At 50.9% G+C, this 19,395-nt stretch overlaps 1 protein-coding gene across 5 annotated transcripts in view; it reads left to right on the forward strand.

The window, feature by feature from the left end:
• The window catches only part of MYO18B (myosin XVIIIB), a 318,984-nt gene that overhangs the window by 24,579 nt on the left and 275,010 nt on the right, over positions 1-19,395 (forward strand). For 4 of the 5 annotated variants that reach the window (XM_054469702.2, XM_054469701.2, XM_054469703.2 and 1 more), the window contains 8 exons: positions 1,627-2,937; positions 3,615-3,681; positions 4,407-4,519; positions 5,867-6,043; positions 11,158-11,356; positions 13,629-13,771; positions 15,264-15,364; positions 18,832-18,895. In XM_054469702.2, the coding sequence (XP_054325677.2) occupies positions 1,627-2,937; positions 3,615-3,681; positions 4,407-4,519; positions 5,867-6,043; positions 11,158-11,356; positions 13,629-13,771; positions 15,264-15,364; positions 18,832-18,895 (2,175 nt within the window). The remainder of the gene's footprint in view (positions 1-1,626; positions 2,938-3,614; positions 3,682-4,406; positions 4,520-5,866; positions 6,044-11,157; positions 11,357-13,628; positions 13,772-15,263; positions 15,365-18,831; positions 18,896-19,395) is intronic. The other variant, XM_054469704.2, reaches the window with a different exon arrangement.

The following is a 19,395-nucleotide window of genomic DNA, read 5'->3' on the forward strand; positions in this document are numbered from 1 at the left end:
CTGGTGTACTAGCATAGTGCTCTGGAACTTTGTGCAAGCTTGGAACAATTTCTGATTGAGGTCTCCAGGCAAAGATTTGTAGAGAGGAGATAGAAGAGATATTTGAGCTGGGTATAGAAGATGAGTAGACCATGGACAAGTGAAGAGGGGAAAGGGCACGCAGGGTAGCAAGCTCAGCATGAGCAACAGCCTGGAAGCAGGGAAGGGTCAGGTGGGAGAAGGTGACCAGTACAGTTCATGCATGGGAACAACTAGGGACAATATGGTCGGATTGGAGGCTGGGGTTCCTTGTTGAGGAATTTGAAAGACCAATGGTGGTGCCAAATGATTTTCCTGTAGGCTGTGGGCAGCTACCCAAATCTTTTGATCGGGTTTAAAATGGCTGGCAGCAAATTGAAGGGATAGCAGTTCACAGGCTGTGGCAATGGCTAGGTGAGGGATAGCAGACATGGGTTTGGAAAAAGAGACATAGATGTGAAGCTTGGCAGGGTGGAATCAACATGCCCCTGGGACTGGTTTGAATGCAAGAGGAGGGGGAGAATCCCAGATTCCCAGGCATGGGTGTCTGTGAGGCTGTGCTAGCATTGTCCAAGATGGAAGAACCCAGGCTAGGGCTGGTGGTGAAGCGAGACATCAGGGTGGAACTTGCTTATGAGGTTGAGGTCTTTTTCTGCAGAGATGGAGGCACAGCTGGACCTGTGAGCTCTTCAGGCCACAGCCAGGCTGGTTTGAGGATGAAGCTCTGCGCAAGGCTAAAATCACAAGGCAGTAAAAAGGCCTGGGAGGGGAGCGGGCAGTGGAAACCCCTTGGGTGTTATGCAGTCACAAATGTCTAGGTCAGGCAAGAGTGGGGGACCCCAGGGGCAGAAACCAGGGCCCTCAGCTGGTATGGGAAGTGTGATATGGGGATCAGGGCAGTGGAAGTAGCAGCAGCTCAGTTTGTTCCTCTCTCTGTGATCTCCAAAGTGCATTTCTACATTTCATCCTATAAAAGATCTGGATGGTCAGGTGGTATCTGCCTGTACTGGGGAAACCTGAAGCCCAGAGAGAAGAGATGGTAGCCCAGATAGACATAGAAGGAAGCCTAGCTGGAGAGTGTTAGAGCCAAGATGAGAACAGGTCCTCTAGTGACAGGCCCCGAGTCCTTTCCCGGATCCCTTACTGGCCTAGGAAAAATCCAGGCAGAAATAACAACAGTAGTAGCAGCAGCTACTGTTGTTGAGGACACACTATGCGCTGGGCTCAGTTTCTACATATTGTCATACATTCTCACACCTACTCTGCAAGGTAGGCTTGTATCATTCTCATTTTATTGATTAAAAAACAGACTCAGAGAGAAGTCATTTAGCTAAGGTCACACAGCTATAGTGTCAGAGTCAGGAGTTGAACTTGGTTCTGTTGGTCTCCAAAGTCCACTCCTTCCACTCCGTCACTTAACTTTGAGGGGCTAGGCCAAGGTCAAGGGTGCTAGACTTGGCCATGCCTGTTGGATTTGGAGGTGCTCGAGCATCTGTGGAAGGATGAATGGAGAAGTGAACAACGAAATGAATGAATGAACACGAGTGAATGACAAAGCTGTTAGGTCAGCAAGCAGCTCTGTAGGCATGGTTGTGTTCTCTCTCCTAGACCCCAGAAATTTCCGTCAGCCAACCCAACAGCAAGTCCAGCAGTGGCACCAGATCTGGAAGCCAGCAGATCTCTCAGGACAACCAGTCAAGCTCTCTTGGGAGCTCAGACATTCTGGGCAAGGAGAGCGAGGGGTCCGGCAGCCCTGACCATGAGCAGATGACCAGCATCAATGGTGAGAAGGCCCAGGAGCTGGGTTCCAGTGCGACACCAGCCAAAAAGACTCTCCCCTTCAAGAGGGGCATGAGGAGGGGTGATGTGTTGTTGATGGTGGCCAAGCTGGACCCGGACTCAGCCAAGCCAGAGAGGACTCATCCCCATGACACCCCCCCTTGCAAGACCCCTCCCCCAGCCACAGATACTGGAAAGGAAAAGAAAGGGGAGACCTCTAGGACTCCTTGTGGCCCCCAGGCCAGCACCGAGATCTTGGCCCCGAAAGCTGAGAAGACCCGGACTGGGGGTCTTGGGGACCCAGGCCAAGGAACTGTGGCACTGAAAAAAGACGAGAAGGGTCAAAGCATAGTGGGGAAGGGGGGTGGGACCCCCAAGACCACAGAGCTGAAAGAGGCTGAGCCCCAGGGCAAAGACCGGCAGGGGACCAGGCCCCAAGCCCAAGGGCCCGGTGAGGGGGTGCGACTGGGGAAAGCAGAGAAGGAGGGAGCAGAGCCCATAAACACGGTGGAAAAGGGGAATGTCTCTAAGGACGTAGGGAGTGAGGGGAAGCACGTAGGGCCCCAAATCCCTGGGAGAAAGTGGGGAGGTTTCCTAGGAAGAAGGAGTAAGTGGGATAGTCCCCAGAATAAGGACAAAGAAGGGGTGCTCTTAAGTAAGGCAGAGAAGACAGGTGAGCCTCAGACCCGGACGGAGAAGACAAGCCAAGTGCAGGGCGAGTTGGGGGACGATGTGAGAATGGGGGAGAAAGCAGGTGAGCTTTGGAGCACGACTGGGAAGGCAGGTGAGTCCTGGGATAAGAAGGAAAAGATGGGGAAGCCCCAGGGTAAGTCCGGGAAGGCATGTGAAGCTCAGAGTCAGACAGAGAAGGGCTGTGAAGCCCCAAAGGAGGTGAGCACAATGGTGGAGTCGCCAGCGGCTCCTGGGAAGGGAGGCTGGCCAGGAAGCTGTGGGCAGGAAGCAGAGGAGCCCTGCTCAAGAGCAGGTGATGGGGCTGGTGCCCTGGAGACAGAGCTGGAAGGACCCAGCCAGCCTGCTCTGGAGAAGGATGCAGAAAGGCCTCGGATACAGAAGGAGAACCAAGACGGGCCAGCCCCCCAGGAGGAGGGCAAAGGAGGCCAGAGCAGAGACTCAGACCAGGTGAGGGGGCTGCGACCCTGGGAGCGGGAAGCGGCAGACAGGGCCCTCCAGAGATGCAGGGATGGGAAAGATCTGCCCCAGGGATGGACAAGGGGTGGACGGGGGGGTGGGCCGGGGATTGGAGAGGGGTGGCTGGAACTGCGAGGCACCCAGAGGAGGGGGTGAGCACTTCCTTCACGAGCAGAAGTCTTGAAGTTTCCATTGCACCTGTCCTGGGGTGGGAATTCCCCACAGAGTGAGGGAAGGTCCCCAAAATGTGAGGTGTCTCCTCATGGCTGACATGGTAGAGCTTGCTTATGATGTCACATGACAGCTTTCAAACGGGATGGCATAACGAGTAGATTGTTAAAAATGCAGATTCCTGGGGCCAGCCGTGGAGTCTCTCATTTCAAAGGCCAGGAGTGGGGCCCAGGAATCTGCATTTATTTAGGTTTTTTTTTTGAGACGGAGTCTTGCTCTGTCACCCAGGCTAGATGGTGCAGTGGTGTGATCTCGGCTCCGCCTCCCGGGTCCGCAGTGGGAATCTGCATTTAAATAAGCACACTCCCTCTCCTGTTCTCCCCCCAGAGATTCTGATTTAGATGGCTCCAGAGCACACTGTGAGAAACCCCTGTGTAAGGTAGAAGATGGGCAGTGGTGCCATTTGCTGGTTTAATTTACGTGATGTTGGTTCTCAGGCTCCTGAGGACAGATGGTATGAGGCAGAGAAAGTCTGGCTGGCTCAGAAGGACGGATTTACTCTTGGTAAGTAGGGGTGTTAGCACCTTTGGAGGGTCTGAGTCTTCTCCTGTGCCCCCTACTGCTGCCAGCCATATGTTCCAGGTCCTGATTACACTTGGGTGGTAAGGAGGGGAGAGGAGCAGTGGAGACTGTCTTTCAAAGGCATTTGTGTTGATAATGAGTTATTTACCTACTGTAACTCACTAATGCAACAAGCATGCTTTCTTCCTACGGCGTTCTTCGAGGAAGCCAGAGTCTGGTACAAGTGGGCCAATAGATTTGATCTCATGAGCCTACTTTTGTCAATTGGTTGTGGCTGATCACTGCACTCTACTGAGAAGTGATTCTGAGTCTCAGTCTGAACATGGCTGGGAAGAGTGGTTGATTAGTGATGTCTGCCATGGGCACTGGAGGGGGAAATGGTATCTTGTATGCCATCATCTGCCATTCCAGGTCTGTGTGTGAGATAGGTCAGTGTACCCAACTCTCTGGGTGCCTACTCTGTGCCCGGCACTGTGACAGCTGGTAAAAGCCTAAGGTGAGTCAGACTTAGCCTGACCTTAAAGGATTTGGGGTCACAACTCAGAAAGCTCCAAGCAAATAGACCCCAAATGGAGACCTGTCCCAAGCTTCCTCCCAAGCTTGCTGGTCCAGCTTAGAGCCTCTCTTATTTCCTGCCCTCGCCTCTTTCCCCTCTTCCCCTCCCATCTCCTCCCCTTTCCCCTTCTCTCTCTGGGATGTCCAACCAGCTACGGTGCTAAAGCCAGATGAGGGAACAGCAGACCTGCCAGCAGGAAGGGTGAGACTTTGCATTGATGCTGACAAAACCATCACTGAGGTGGATGAGGAGCATGTCCATCGGGTGAGTCCCCTGTCCCGCTGCCCCCCAGCATGAGTCCCCTGTCCCACTTCACCCCAGCTCCATACCCTCCTTCCCCAGCCCTGCAAGAGGTTTCCTTGTTTCTGACTACCAAAACCATTTTGGCTTGATGCCCTGGAGGGAGTTATAGCAAAGTATAGCAAAGAACCCCACTGAACTCATTGTTCTACTGGAGGGGTACTGTTAGGGGGTCATTGACCCTTTCCTGTGGTTTCCCTTAATGAGGACACACCAAAGGACATGTTTGTCAGGTCTTGGCCCTGGGAGTTCTTCTGATGGACCCAAGAAAATGACTGCTTTTAATTTTGTAGATATTGGATATTGCAAATCATACTACAGAGCATGTTTCTGTTTTCACTCTGGCCGCCAGGGAACTCAGAGCCAAATTTGTTGCTTGCCATTAACCATAGCATAGGTTCCAATGGCCTATATTTTAGCATCAAACTTACTTTCAGCTTTGCTCTTTAAATTGTTTTGAATAGATTTTTGTTGTGCACCGTAAATCCTTTTGAGGACAAGTCACAGTATAATGATAGAAAAGAAAGGTTCTGTCATGCCCTCTCCCTGCACCCATCACAGCCTGCTATCTTAGGAGTTTTCCTCCTTGCTCATCTGCATTCCTTTCTGCTCCTCCTCTGCCCACCTCAGGCTTCCTCTCCTGCGTTGGGCATTTACAGAGGCTCAGTGGCCTTGCAAGAAAGGCTGATCCATGAGAGGGCTCAAGCTTGGCCCAAACCTGAGACTACTAAGTTCAGAAAACTCCCTGAAGCTGGAGAGAATGATAGGACACCTCTTAGAATAGATGTTTTAAGAAGCAGCTTCACATACCTCTTGCTTCTAAGGGTTTGCGTGGTTTCCTAGGAATCAATGCATGATGGGCTGTGAGACCAGTGAGGTGGTTTGGCCATTGGCCTCCACTCCTGGGTATCATGGAGCATATTGAGAGCTTCCCCATAAGACCCAGAAGAGGAGGAAATGGCAGTGGATGCTCGCACACACTGGAGCATCACCTGTCTTTTTGTGGTGTTTGAGATCCAGAAAGTGCTTTGAATTTTGTCAAGTCTGCCTTGGGAGCGTCTCCCCTCATGGTGCACAGAGTGCAGGACCACAGCGAAGAGGGGTGCCTCATAGGTTGCACAGAGGGCAAGGAGAAGGGATGGCCCTATTTTATTTGTAGGGCTTCATCACTTTCCATCCAGAGTCCCTGTGCTCTGTTCTGGTCTTTGGCACATAGCTCTCAAGAGGAGGGCTTAGTGTGTGTTTGGTTGTGGGGGTGGTGGGGAAACGGGACCAGGAGGCCAGAGGAGACTCTGTGTGATGGTTTCACAGGGCAACCCCCCTGAGCTGGACCAGGTCGAGGACCTGGCCTCTCTCATCAGTGTCAACGAATCCAGTGTCCTGAATACGCTTCTGCAGCGCTACAGGGCTCAGCTGCCGCACACCTGCGTGGGGCCTGATCTGATCGTCCTCCAGCCCCGGGGGCCCTTGGTGCCTTCTGCAGGGAAGGTGAGGTGGGACCATGGTGGGCAGCACTGGGGAGCTGAGGGCAGGAGGGTCTGGGGGGATCCCTCTGCATCTGAGGTGACAGTAGAACCATCAGAGCCCCCAGTCGACCTGTCTGCAAGCAGCATCCTTCTCGTGGCATTGTGGGCATCCTATGGCGTGGACCATCAGATTCCCCCATTCCCTGGGGGGAAAGATCAGTCACCATTACGACAGAAACAGCAGCATTAAATATCACAAGAATAACGAAAGAAAATACTGAATGAGTATGAACTCTACCAGACACTGCTTCATGCACCTTCATGTATTAACTCAGTTCATTCTCACATATCCACCTGAAAACACAGGTACTGTGATTAGCCCATTTTACAGATGAGAAGAGATGGCTGGGCCAGGCGCAGGCTGAACTCTCAGGTCTACTGAGCAGAGGAGCTGGGGGAAAACCCAGGGCACCGGGCTCCTGTGTGCTCTTCATCCCATGCTGAACTCTCAGGAGTCCTGAGCACCCACATCAACGGGGAAACAGAAGCTTCAGTTGTGCTTTAGTTTTTTTCCTCGCAAGTGTAAAAACGGCCAGTTTTTGATGAGATGGACAAGAGCAAAGGAAATCTCTAAGCGCCACCTCGTGGACACACGAGGCACCTCAGCCGAGTCGTTGAAGCGTGGCCCCTTCTTTCATTCAGTCCGTAGTGATTGAGCTATTGTTTGAGGGTCTCCTACCGAGCCAGGCACAAAGAACAGCAGGGAAGATGCTGGGCGAGCAAGCCTGCCCTTGTGGAGTTGCTGTTATAGGAAGAAAAGACAGACCATCAACAATAAAGATAAGAGTGGCCCAAGCAGATGAGTGGAGGAAGAGGTGGGAGAGGTTGGGAAAAGCCAGGACAGAGCTGTGTCAGTTCTCAGGATGATGATTCTGGCTTTTACTCTGAGTGGGATGGCAGCTACTGTGGATATTTATTTATTTATTTATTTATTTATTTATTTATTTACTTACTTACTTACTTTTGAGACAGAGTCTTACTCTGTCGCCCAGGCTGGAGTGCTGTGGCATGATCTCGGCTCACCGCAAGCACCGCCTCCCGGGTTCATGCCATTCTCCTGCCTCAGCCTCCCGAGTAGCTGGGACTACAGGCACCTGCCACCACGCCCAGCTAATTTTTTGTATTTTTAGTAGAGATGGGGTTTCACCGTGTTAGCCAGGATGGGCTCGATCTCCTGACCTTGTGATCCATCCGCCTCGGCCTCCCAAAGTGCTGGGATTACAGGCGTGAGCCACTGTGCCTGGCCGATTTTTATCAGTTTTTTATGAACTGGGCAGCCTCCTGAGCCAGAGTGGGCTTAGAGAGAGTCCCTACTGGGGTTTTTAGCAGAGCAATGACATGCTGTGACTTAGGTTGTAAAAGGATGCCTTTGGCTGCTGGGTGGAGGACAGATGGGAAGAGGCTCAGTGGAGGCAGGGAGGCTTGTCCGAGGTGAGACATCTTACCTGTGTGCTGTTCTGGGGACTCACTAGGAAGTCAGAAGCCCCTAGGACACCTGGTGTCTAGGAGAGATCATGATACCTCTTGTGGTTTCCATGTTCTCCTCTGCCAACTGGGGGTGAAAAGCCACATCTTGCCCTTTGGGGCCCTGTGGGACAAACCCATCACTAGTCCCTGAGCAATGCTAAATCCATTAAAGGGGATATAGTGGCCCTGTACACCTCTCTCCAAGATTTTTCTCCTCCAGAGTGACCCACACCACCCCTTCAGTCACTCCCAGGGGCTCTCCCACCACCGCTGTCCATGGTCAAGGGCCTGGGAGGACCTCAGAAGCTCTGGGTGGGCCAGAGCTTGGCACGTGCCCTCTCCCGTCCTTGTGGTGAGTGCTTAGGCTTCTGTTACTGCAGCCCAAGGCCTCTGAGCTGTCCAAACTGCCGAGTGACTCCTCTGGCTCTCTGGAAATCCCTGGAAGGGACATTTTTATAGGCCCAGATAGCAAGCAGGTCCTCATTGGCCATCCTGGACTGAGGCATCAGAACTTAGGCAAAAGCGCCAAAAGGTGCAGGCATTGGTACGCACTCTGAAGGTAGATCCCCCTACTTCCCTTGTTAACCCTGGGGTGGGGTGCGGCACTGGTCCCCACCCTTCCCTCAAGTCTTCCAGCCTCCCACACTCAAACCCCCAGCCACCTCTTGTCCTTAGGCTGCATCAACCTCTGATTCCCCAAATGGCCACCAGGTGGGAGCACAGGCCTGCGGTGAGGCTGAGACCGCCTTGAGGATGGGCTGGGCGGGGTCTGGGCCACACTGGGGGCCTCTCTCACTGCGGGGCTAGCCCCACCAGGCAGCTGGGGTCTGGGTGTGTGCCTGGGGACATGCGGGTCTAGGTGAATAAGAGCGTGAGTTTGAGCATGGATGTGACCGCGTGGGTAGAGGCGGATCCCATCTCTGTGTGCAGAGCCTGTGGCAACTTGGGTGCATGTGCCTACAAGCATACTTGTGTGCATGCATGCAAGGGCACACGTACACAGATGCAAAGGCATGTGTGCATGTGTGCATATATGAGTGCCTTCAGGAACCTGGATGTGCAGAATTCTTCCTTCTCCCTCTAGGCAGTGGGCCTGAGCGGGCTGATGGACGGGACTGCCCGTTCTTGAACTTTAGTTTTTCCAGACTGGGGGATGGCTCTAGGACTGAGACCCCAGGACCCTCTGACTGCCTTAAGCCCTAAGGCTGTGTCCAGCCAGTGTGGGGGCATATCCCCCCTTTGCCTGCATTAGGTTCCTGCTGAGCCCTACATCTGGCATCAGGATAGGGACTCATGACTGTTCCTCAGGGGCTTGGAGCAGGAAAAGCCAACAGTGGATTGGAGACAGCCCCAGCCCCAAGCTAGACATCCAGGCTGAGGGGAGGGCCATCGCACCAGTGTTTGTGCCCCTAGTTCGGCCAAAGCACTGCGCTAGGGAGGGCAGATGGGGCCTTGCGGGACCCAGTGGGCACCCTCAGCATCTTGGGCTTCGGACATCCTCCTGCAGCAGGGCCCATTCCTCTGTTCCTTCTGGTGCCCTCCTGCTGACCTCACAGTAACCTCCCGCCCTCTTCCCTCGCTGCCAAATCCAATGTCAAGTCTCTGGTCTCCTCTTACTGAACTCAGCAGCATTTCCCTCCCTTTTCCTGGAAACACACCCTTCCTCGGCTCTAAGACTCCGCTTTCCTGGTTTTCATTCCAGCCCACTGGCTGCCCAGTCAGTCTTCCTTCTGGTCTCCCTGACCTGTCCCTGTCAGGGTGCTCTGTCCCCACACTCTTCCTCGGTGATCTCATCCAGGCTTGTGGCTTTCAAATGCCTCCCGTTCACTATAATTGAATTAATTTCTTTCATCGATCATCTCTGTCTTCCCACCAGAAGGCAAGCTCCACCAAGCAGGGACTTAAAAAAAAATCAGGCTTATTGAGGTATAGTTTACATTATAGTCCAATTCAACTTTTTAGTGTACAGTTCTGTGCGTTTTTGACAAAGGTGTATAGTTGTGTAACTGCTTCGACAATCAATTACACGACAGTTCCCGTCACCCCCAAAAGTTCTCTGGGCCCCTCTGTAGTCAACTCAGCCCCAAGTTCTACCCCTGGTAGCCACTGATCTGTTTTTTTTGTCTCTATAGTTTTGCCTTAAAAAAAAAAACCCATATAAATGGCATTGTATGGTATGTAACCTTTTGAATTGGCTTCTTCCAGGCAGGACAATGCATTGAAGATTCACCCATGTGGTTTTATTTATCCATAGTTTGTTCCTTTATTTTATTTCATTGATGCACTAGTGTGCTTATTTGTTCATAGGGTGACCTCTTGTTCTGGTTTTCCTGGGACTAAAACGTTTTCTGGGACATGAGACTTTCAATGCTAAAACCAGGATAGCAATTTGGGAGGCCGAGGCTGGCAGATCACCTGAGGTCAGGAGTTTGAGACAAGCCTGGCTAACATGGTGAAATCCCATTTCTACTAAAAATACAAAAATTAGCCAGGCATGGTGGTGCACGCCTTAATCCCAGCTACTCCGGAGGCTGAGGCAGGAGATTCGCTTGAACCTGGGAGGTGGAGGTTGCAGTGAGCCGAGATCGTGCCATTGCACTCCAGCCTGGGCAACAAGAGCAAAACTCTGTCTCAAAACAAAAACAAAAACAAAAAACAAAAAAACAACCAGAATGGGTGATTATCCTAGTTCACTAGTTGAAGGACATTTGTGTTGTTTTTAGTTTTTGGTGATTTTGAATATATAGTCAATATAACCAATGACATAGAGGGGTTTTTTGTGAACATACATTTTGATTTCTTTAGGGTAAACACCTAGAGAGGGGTTGTGGGGTTGTGGAGAGGGGTAATGAGTGTGCGTCTCACTGTAGAAGAAACTGCCAGCTGTTTTCCGTAGAGGCTGTATCATTCAGCATTCCCATCGGCATTGTATGAGAATTCCAGTTGCTCCTCATCTTCACCAAACTTGGTAGTGACTGTTAAATATTTTTTCAGCCATTGTAATAGGCATTTAATGGTATCTCTTTGCGATTGGCTGGAATTTCCTTTATCCATTTTGTGTCATGCTGTGCCCGAGTGCCTGCTGCATAGTAGACACTCAGTGGATTATTTTACTGAATGAAATATGAATGAATGATGAAGCAGATACAGTTTCAGTTATCACCTAAATCTGTTATGGCAAATATGTAGCACACATACCACTAACTCCCGCATGTGCCATTCCCTGTGTCCGTGGCAGACATCACTAATCGTAATGGATAATTATGCCATCGATCCAGCTGTCTCGCTTCAGGCAGATACCATTTGATGCTTTGAGTAACCAGTGAGATGAATCTCATGGACGAATGCAGCTCTCATTCAAGCCTCTAACTAAAGAGGAGAACTAGGTTCGGAAAACAGGCATGGGTTGTCCAGGGACTCACAGGGAGCCAGGGGCAGGACTAGACACACAGGCTTGGCTCCTCCCAGTCGAGTAGGAAGGGAATCAGGGATGCAGATCTGGAGGCAGGGACACAGATCTGGACCCTAGGCCTGGGGCAGGACGCTGTCTTAGAATGCTCCCTAGGCAGTGGCTGGATGGGACGGCTGATACCTGTGATCTTCCTGCAGGTGCCCAAGGGCCGCCGGGATGGCCTGCCTGCCCACATTGGCTCCATAGCACAGCGGGCATACTGGGCGCTGCTGAATCAGCGGAGAGACCAGAGCATTGTGGCCCTGGGCCGGAGTGGTGCTGGGAAGACCACCTGCTGTGAGCAGGTCCTGGAACACCTGGTGGGGATGGCAGGCAGTGTGGATGGCAGGGTCTCAGGTATGGTGGTCTCTAGGTGACATGTAGAGTTGGGGTCAGCACGGGGAGAGTTGGAAAGGGATGCTGAGCTGCTTTCTTATGTTCATTCAGCTAGCATTCACTGAGCACCAGATACGTGCAGACCCCATGCTTGCTACTGGGCAGGGCTATCACTAGGTCACTGGGATGCATTTGTTGAAATCAGAATAAGGTACTCCTTTCTCAAGACATTGACGGCCATTTGCAGAACAATCATCATACGTGGACATTGTTAGAACCGGATACTTGACTGCCATCTGCTGGGAAATCATCCTAATATACGTACACAAATCTAGGAGAGTGTGATGTGAATGATGCACCCCTGGGATGTGGTGTCTTTGGGCAGTGCACAACCTGCTGAACTGAACAGAAGACTCAAAGAATGAAGATTCAAGGGCAGAGTCTACACTCACGAGAAGCTAATAGCCAGAGAGGAAATTGATCTGTACCTACGTTCAAAACTTGAATGTTCTTCAAAAAGTGCTGGCAGAGCAGGCTAGGGAAGAAACTCAGGGAGCGCAGAGGAGGGCTGCAGGAGGGCTTTTTTTCAGGGTGTGATATTTGACCTGAGCCTTAAAAAAGAGTACCAATTAATAATAACAAATACAATATTAATAACGATCAGAGTAAATGCTTGCTGAAGCCTAAGGTACCAGGCCCTATTCCAAGGATACTAACTTTATTATTATTATTATTATTATTATTATTGAGACAGGGTCTCACTCTGTCACCCAGGCTGGAGTGCAGTGGTGTGATCCCAGCTTACTGCAGCCTTGACCTCCTAGGCTCAAGTGATCCTCCCACCTCAGCCTCCTGAGTAGCTGGGACTACAGGTACATGCCACCACCCTTGGCTATTTTTTTTCTTTTGTATTTTTTGTAGAGATGGGGTTTCACCATGTTGTCCAGGCTGGTTTAGAACTCCTGGGCTCAAGTGATCCACCCACCTCAGCCTTCGAAAGTGCTGGGATTACAGGTGTGAGCTGCTGTGTCCAGCCTGAGCTTTTTTTTTTTCTTTAATCTAAAACAGCCCTATAAGGTAGATATTATTATTTATATTTTATAGATTGAAGGCATTGAGATTCAGAGACGTTAACTAGCTTGCCTGATGTCACACAGCAAATACTCCTAGAGCTGAGATTCAAACCCAGGCCTACTGGCTCTAGAACTCTAACCATTGTGGCAGTGTTCTCAGCTTTTTTTCATTATTGCACACTCTGAAAAGCCTTTTAAGACATTTATTCCCCTTAAATCATTTCCCCTATGATGAAATGTTAATACCACAGATAAGCCATATATTCCTTTATGTATATTTGTGCTTTATACATAAAAAGAGTAAAATTTTTTTTTTACCACCACTTCTAAGAATCAGTTCTTGCTCATCTCAGGGGCAATATCCTCCCCATTGAGAATACATGATGCAGGGAATATTGTGTTTCTAATAATAACAACCATAATAACAGTTCCACCTTTGAAATATTTTCTAAGCATGTGACATTATTAAATCTTTTGGTCCTCATGACAGCCACATAAGGACTAGATTTAATTAGTTAATTATTAATGAATTAACTAGTTAATTAATTTGCCCCAAATCAGGTAACCAGCAAAGGGCAGATCCTCCATATCTTTTAACCACTGGGCTATACTGCTTCTCCACTAGGATTATTCCAATGCTTTGCTGAACACCTACTCTATATCTGGCTCATGCTAGAAGCTGGAGATACAGTGGGAAGAGGCACAGTCTCTCAGAATGTAGTTGTGCTGTGAATTGCATGTGTCTGAGGGTGGAAGTCAGGTCAGGCTGTATCCAGGTGCTTAGCACAGTGCTTGTTGCATTGTAGGTATGCAATGAATAGTAGTGGGGAGATTATAGGACTTTGCAAGCCTGTCTCTAAGCTGTGAGTGCAGGCCCTAGAATGTTATCCTCACCTTTTCCTAGGCTCCATTAGGTCTGGGAAGCCTTAGGGCAGCTCTGTCACCCAGATTGTGCCTATCCCTGGCTCTTCTAGATTGAGTCTTGTTTCCCCTACACCAGAGCTGGTAGTACAGGGTCAGCCCAGCAATCAGTGCTCAGTGAAATGTATGTGGCTTATAGTTGGGTTGGGCAGGGAGTAGGTGGCAGGAAGCCCACAGGTGGCTGAGGCCAGGATGGGGACTGGCCCAAGCAGGGGCCGTGGAAAAGGTGGACCTGCGTAAGCTAGGAGTGGCAGTACCTGGGCCATCAGTGACATGTGGCCCCATGCTGCCCCCAACAGTGGAGAAGATCCGAGCCACCTTTACTGTCCTCCGGGCCTTCGGCTCTGTGTCCGTGGCCCATAGCCGCAGCGCCACCCGGTTCTCCATGGTGATGTCGCTGGACTTCAGCGCTACAGGCCGCATCACGGCTGCTCAGCTCCAGGTGAGGCCTCTGGGGGGACGTGCAAGGGGGCCCTTGGGGCTGCTGTGTCTCTAACCCCGCTCAGCAGAGCCCACACCTCCAGCTGGGACTCTAGGATGTGTCTGAAATGGTCATGGCGGTGGCTCATGCCTGTAATCCCAGCACTTTGGGTGGCCTAGGTGGGTGGATCACCTGAGGTCAGGGGTTTGCGACCAGCCTGACCAACATGGTAAAACCCTGTCTCTACTAAAATGCAAAAATTAGCCGAGTGTGGTGGCAGGTACCTGTAATCTCAGCTACTCGGGAGACTGAGGCAGGAGAATCGCTTGAACCCAGGAGGCGGAGGTTGCAGTGAGCCGAGATTGTGCCACTGCACTCCAGCCTGGGCAGCAAGAGCAAAACTCCATCTCAAAAAATAAGAAAGAAAATAGTAATAATAATAATAAAATAATGAAATGGTCATGGATCCCCTAGCTGGGGCCAGTTGCTCCCCACCTCACTAGGTGCCCTGGAACATCCCCTTCTGGAGCAAGCCAGCCCGTCTGTGCTTCGGACTCTCAGGGGGATGAAATATTCATGAGCAAATATAGAATTCAGGCTGTCATTAGCCGGGTCTTAAAAGCGCAAGTTGAAATTAAACAGACGCTTGCCAGCCTTCTGCAGCAGTCCGCGTGTGACGAACACATGGCCTGTTTGTTCCTATCTCCAAAATCACCCGTACTCCTCCCCATCTCCCTCAAACATCCTGTTTGAACAGAAAATAGGATTAGGTTATTAGAAGGGTTGTTTGTAACATGGAGCTGGTATAATATCCAGACTCAGGGAAAACCCCTCCATGCCAAATGGTCCCTTTTCTGTCCTGGCCCTGAAATCCTACGCTTAATCACTATTTGAGTTAAGGTATTAAAGGCTTCTAGTAAAAAGGGAATATGTTGGAAGGTGGCCTCATTTGATTGTTATTACCTTTGATAGCTTAATTGGAATGAATCTATTGCATTAGTTAATTTCCTAGGTGGACTCTGAATTAGTGAGACAAAGGATTGAGAAGTTCTGATGTGGAGGTTGCCAGCAAAATTTGGACCTGAGATGTTGCCTCAAAGTGTGGATCAGAGGCTGGGCGTGGTGGCTCACACTTGTAATCCCAGCACTTTGGGAGGCCGAGATGGGTGGATCATGAGGTCAGGAGATTGAGACTATCCTGGCTAACACGGTGAAACCCTGTCTCTACTAAAAATACAAAAAAATTAGCTGGGCGTGGTGGTGGGCGCCTGTAGTCCCAGCTACTAGGGAGGCTGAGGCAGGAGAATGGCGTGAACCCGGGAGGCGGAGCTTGCAGTGAGCTGAGATCGCACCACCGCACTCCAGCCTGGGCAACAGAGCGAGACTCTGTCTCAAAAAAAAATAAGAGTGGATCAGAGTGGGGCACCCCGATGGGGCTTCTGGGTAGCTGGGCATCAGGCATGTGCGGATGTACCTAAAGCACTGACTGGGTGCCCCTCTTTTCTCCCTGCAGACAATGCTTTTGGAGAAGAGCCGCGTGGCACGGCAGCTGGAAGGGGAAAGTAACTTCCAGGTTTTCTCCCAGATGCTGGCTGGATTGGACTTGGATCTCAGGTGAGCACTTGGGGCAGGAAGAGACAACTGAGGGCAGTACGACAAAGGGCACATGTTCTTTGGGGGCCCAGCCTTAGCTTCTCCCCAGCACTGAGAGGCCGTGGGACCCAGGGATTAGGAACATGGCCTCCGATTCCAGCTGCCTAGGTTCATGCAGCTCATGGGCTGGGTGACTTTGGTCACATGTCATCCACCCTGAGCCTCGGTTTCTTCCTTTGTAATGTGGAAACAACACCTTGCATAGACCTTATAGGATTAAGAGAGATAATTTACCTTCAGCTCTTTATAAATGCTGGGAGTCAAGGCTGTCTGCTGTGATAGTGGCATGTCAGTACTGGCCCTGGCAGCGATGTAGGGAGAGGGACAGCAGACCCCCATGTCTTCCAGAAGTTTCTAAACTTTTGTGGGAGCTTCGGGTGTATGGTAGGGTATGCCTACATGAGGTTCCTTGGGATGGACCTGGAGCTGAGTGGAACGGTGAGCTGGGTAGTCAGGCAAGCCTCATCTTGGAGGGCTTCCTGGAGGAGGTGGCCTAAAAAGCCATCTCTGCCCTTCCCCAAACCTATAGGGCATCCTTAGGCATGTGGCTCATGTGGCTTCCTCTCCCAGAGTCTTGGTTTCCTCCTCTGTTGGATGGATGGGCATGGTCCTAGTGAAGTGTCAGGGAGAGGAGAAAGTGAGTTTTCCCACATGAGGGGTGATAATTTGTGGTTACTGTGCTCTAACCTCACCACTGTTTGTTCCCCAACCTTCCCTCCCCATCTGAAGGACAGCCTCAACCTGTCCGGAGTGTCCTGGCTAAGGCTGGAGGGACAGATGTAACCTGCAGAGAGAAGGCAAAGTAGAGAGGGAACTCCCAGTTTTCAGAGTGATTGTAACTGAGCAGCAGGGAAACTTCTAGAAGGTCTTGAGAATCTGTAGAAGAACTTGGAGTGGGGTGGTATAGCAGAGTGACAGGGGCCACAAACTCAAGGACAAGGCTGTGTGGATTTGTATGTTGGCTTCTCCACTTGTTGGCTGTGTGACCTCGAGCTAATGACTTCACCTCTCTGAGCCTGACTTTCCTTATCTACAAAAATAGATGTGACTGTATCACAGTGTTGTGGTGAGGATTAAAATATGAACAGGTAGACAATACTTCTTAAAATAGTGCCTGGACATAGCGAATGCTTTGTGTGTGTGTGTGTTCTTGTTTTTGGAGGATTTGATCTGCCTTGATACCCCCAACAGGCCCTGATCAGGTCATCCAAAGAAATGACTTTGGATTCACAGGAACATGGGTTTGATCCAGGCTTTGCCCCACATGGGCTTCTCTGAGCCTTGGTTTCTCCTTCTGTAAAATGGGTTCCTACTAGTGCTAACCCCATAGGCATTTAAATGAGATCACATGTCAAGGCAGCTGGGGCCATGTGCGGTGCATAGTAACGGTGTAATGCGGGAAGGAGTAGGTAGGTGGGCCCTGAACGTAGGAATCCCACTTTCAGCCGCATGGCCTCACTTCTTGGGACCTCCATTTTCTCACCTCTCAGAACACCTCTCAGAGGTGTTCTGTTCACCCCTGTTCCAGCCCTGGAGCTCCACACTGGGGCTTTCTCTTCTGTACCCCATGGGTGGGGCTTGGCTCTGGGGATAGGGGATAGAAGCATTGCCTCCCGGAGAGGGGGATTTGCAGGCTTACCCTGGGGTGGGCCCAGGAAGGATGAGGCTCAACTGCGGCTAGCAGAGGATGCCAGACCTTCATTCCAAGCCAGGCCTAGGCCAGGGGCCCTCCATGCTGGTGGCATCCTTATTGAGTTTGGCATCCTTAGGAGCTGGGCCAAAGCTGCCTCTGAGAGGAAGGGGCGGCCCAGATGAGTTTCAGGGACCCTAAGAGAGTAAAGTGCTTGGAGCAACTCAGCCGCCTCAGGGAGTCATTGGCATTCTGAAGGGTCCTTGGTGGTCCCCCAATTACTTCCCTTTCTCTACCTCTGCTGCTACCAACTTGGTCTGTCACCCACATGGAAGCTTCCAAAGGTCAAAAATGGGTTCTCACTTGCACAAATGTCCTTTCTCCCATGCATTCATGTGGGAAACTCCTATTCATCCTTCAAAACCCTACTCCAGATCCCTTTTTTAGAGGAGCACTGCCTGATTCTTGCTCCTCAGTTTCTCCTTTATACCGTTTTGGTGCCTGGTATGTGCTTCTGGTTCAAAAACCTGCCAGTGCAGGTCTCCCTTCCTCACCAGATGGACTGGGAGATCTTTGAATCAGGGGCCCTGTCATCCTTCTTTCTGCTTTCCTAGTACCTAGCACAGGGATTGGCACCAGGTAGATGCTTCTTAATTATTTGTCAGATTGAATTTCCAGTGAATGGAAGAGTGAGCAAAACAGAGCACTTACTCCGTGCCAGCCTTGCAGTGTGAGTTTATGTACAATATTTCATTTAATCCTGGGAGGCAAGTAGAGTAGGGGCCCATTTTACGGATAAGAAAAAGTGAGTTGCAGAGAAGAGAATTACCTTGTCTGCCACATGGCAGCACTGGGGTTGGACTTGAAGCCTAGCTGGTAAGACTCCTTCAAAGTCATGAAGCAGAGAGGGGTGTGGGGTCTGTAGAGAATCCAGGGAGAGGACGCTGAAGGCCTCAGAACCAGACAAGCTGGCTGGAGACTGATGAATAATACCCTTTCCAGGAACCAATTTGAACCCACATGGGACTGGGGATCCTAGGCTGGGCTCTACAATGCTTTTGTGAGTAGAGAGTGTGATTTGAAGGGGCAGGGGGCATAGCTGTACCCACCCCGCCTTTGGCTTGCGTTCCTCAAGCCTGCAAAAGTGGGTGGTCCACCTGCAGGCCTCACTCGAGGAACCTGCAGGTTGAACACGGGAAGGAGCTTTAAACGTCGTGTTGCTTCATAAAGTGCAGACTGAGGCCGGGAGAGGCGCACATGGCAGGATAGCGCAGAGTCTGGGCTCGAGGGGCCAACAGACCTCAGCTCAGCTTCTGGCTGCATGCTTGCTAGCTGTGTGAAGTCTTGGGGCAGGTACCCACTCTCAGTGCCTCTGTGTTGTCAACTGTAAAAGGGAAATAATATTTGTACCCATGGAGTGGGGCTGTCATGAGTCATCTTAGGACTTAGCATGCAGCAAGGGCTCGTTCATGTTGACTGTTTTAATATTATCCTTGAGTGAGGTCACTCAGCTGATTAGAAGATCTGGGGTTAGTCCCTGCTCTCCTGATTTTCCTCTACAGCCCTTTCTCAGGGGATTTCCTGGCCTTTAGGAAGGGCCAAGTGAGGGCTGTGTGTGAGGAATATTTGGGAGATCGAAGATATCCCAGGGCAGAGTTAGTGGGGCCGAGGCCAGGGACAGGGACAGCCCCTGGGGTGTCCGGGCAGTTGCGTGGAGCTTCACACTGTGACGACCAACTGCCCTGCCAGGGCTGGTGTGGACAGCCCCCCTGACTCCTGGTTCCTTCTATGCTTCCAGGACGGAGCTGAACCTGCACCAGATGGCAGATAGCAGCTCCTTTGGCATGGGCATGTGGTCCAAGGTAAGGAGGAGGTCCCTCACGGGTGGGATATGAGTCTGTGTCTGGGGATAGATGGGAGGGTGATGAGGAGTCGCCGTGCAACTTGTCTCCTTTGGTACTGGGGTTCATAGTTGGCAAGGGTTGGTCATGTGGAAGAGTTGGGACTGCCTTTGTATGGTCTTGGCTTATTGGGTAAAGAAGACTCAGACAAATAAAGGAAACCAGACATAGTATATATAGAGGTAGGATTAGGGCCCTGGAATCAGTCTAGTTCAAGCCCCAGCTCTGATACTTGTTAAGTAGGTGAACCTCAGGCATGGACCTTAACCTCCCGGAAGGTCTGTCTCTTCTTCAGTACAACAATGATAGTAGCAGTATCTGCCTCAGAGGGTTGTTGTGAGGGTGAAATGACATGATGTGTATAACGTGCTTAGAACAGGGCTTGGCCTAAATCAATCAATAGGGTGCTCTTTGTCAATACTACTGGTGGTTAACTTGGGTAGGGGCACTCAGCGAGGTTT

Source organism: Pongo pygmaeus, chromosome 23 (assembly GCF_028885625.2).
Source record: "Pongo pygmaeus isolate AG05252 chromosome 23, NHGRI_mPonPyg2-v2.0_pri, whole genome shotgun sequence".
Taxonomy (NCBI): Eukaryota; Metazoa; Chordata; class Mammalia; order Primates; family Hominidae; genus Pongo; species Pongo pygmaeus.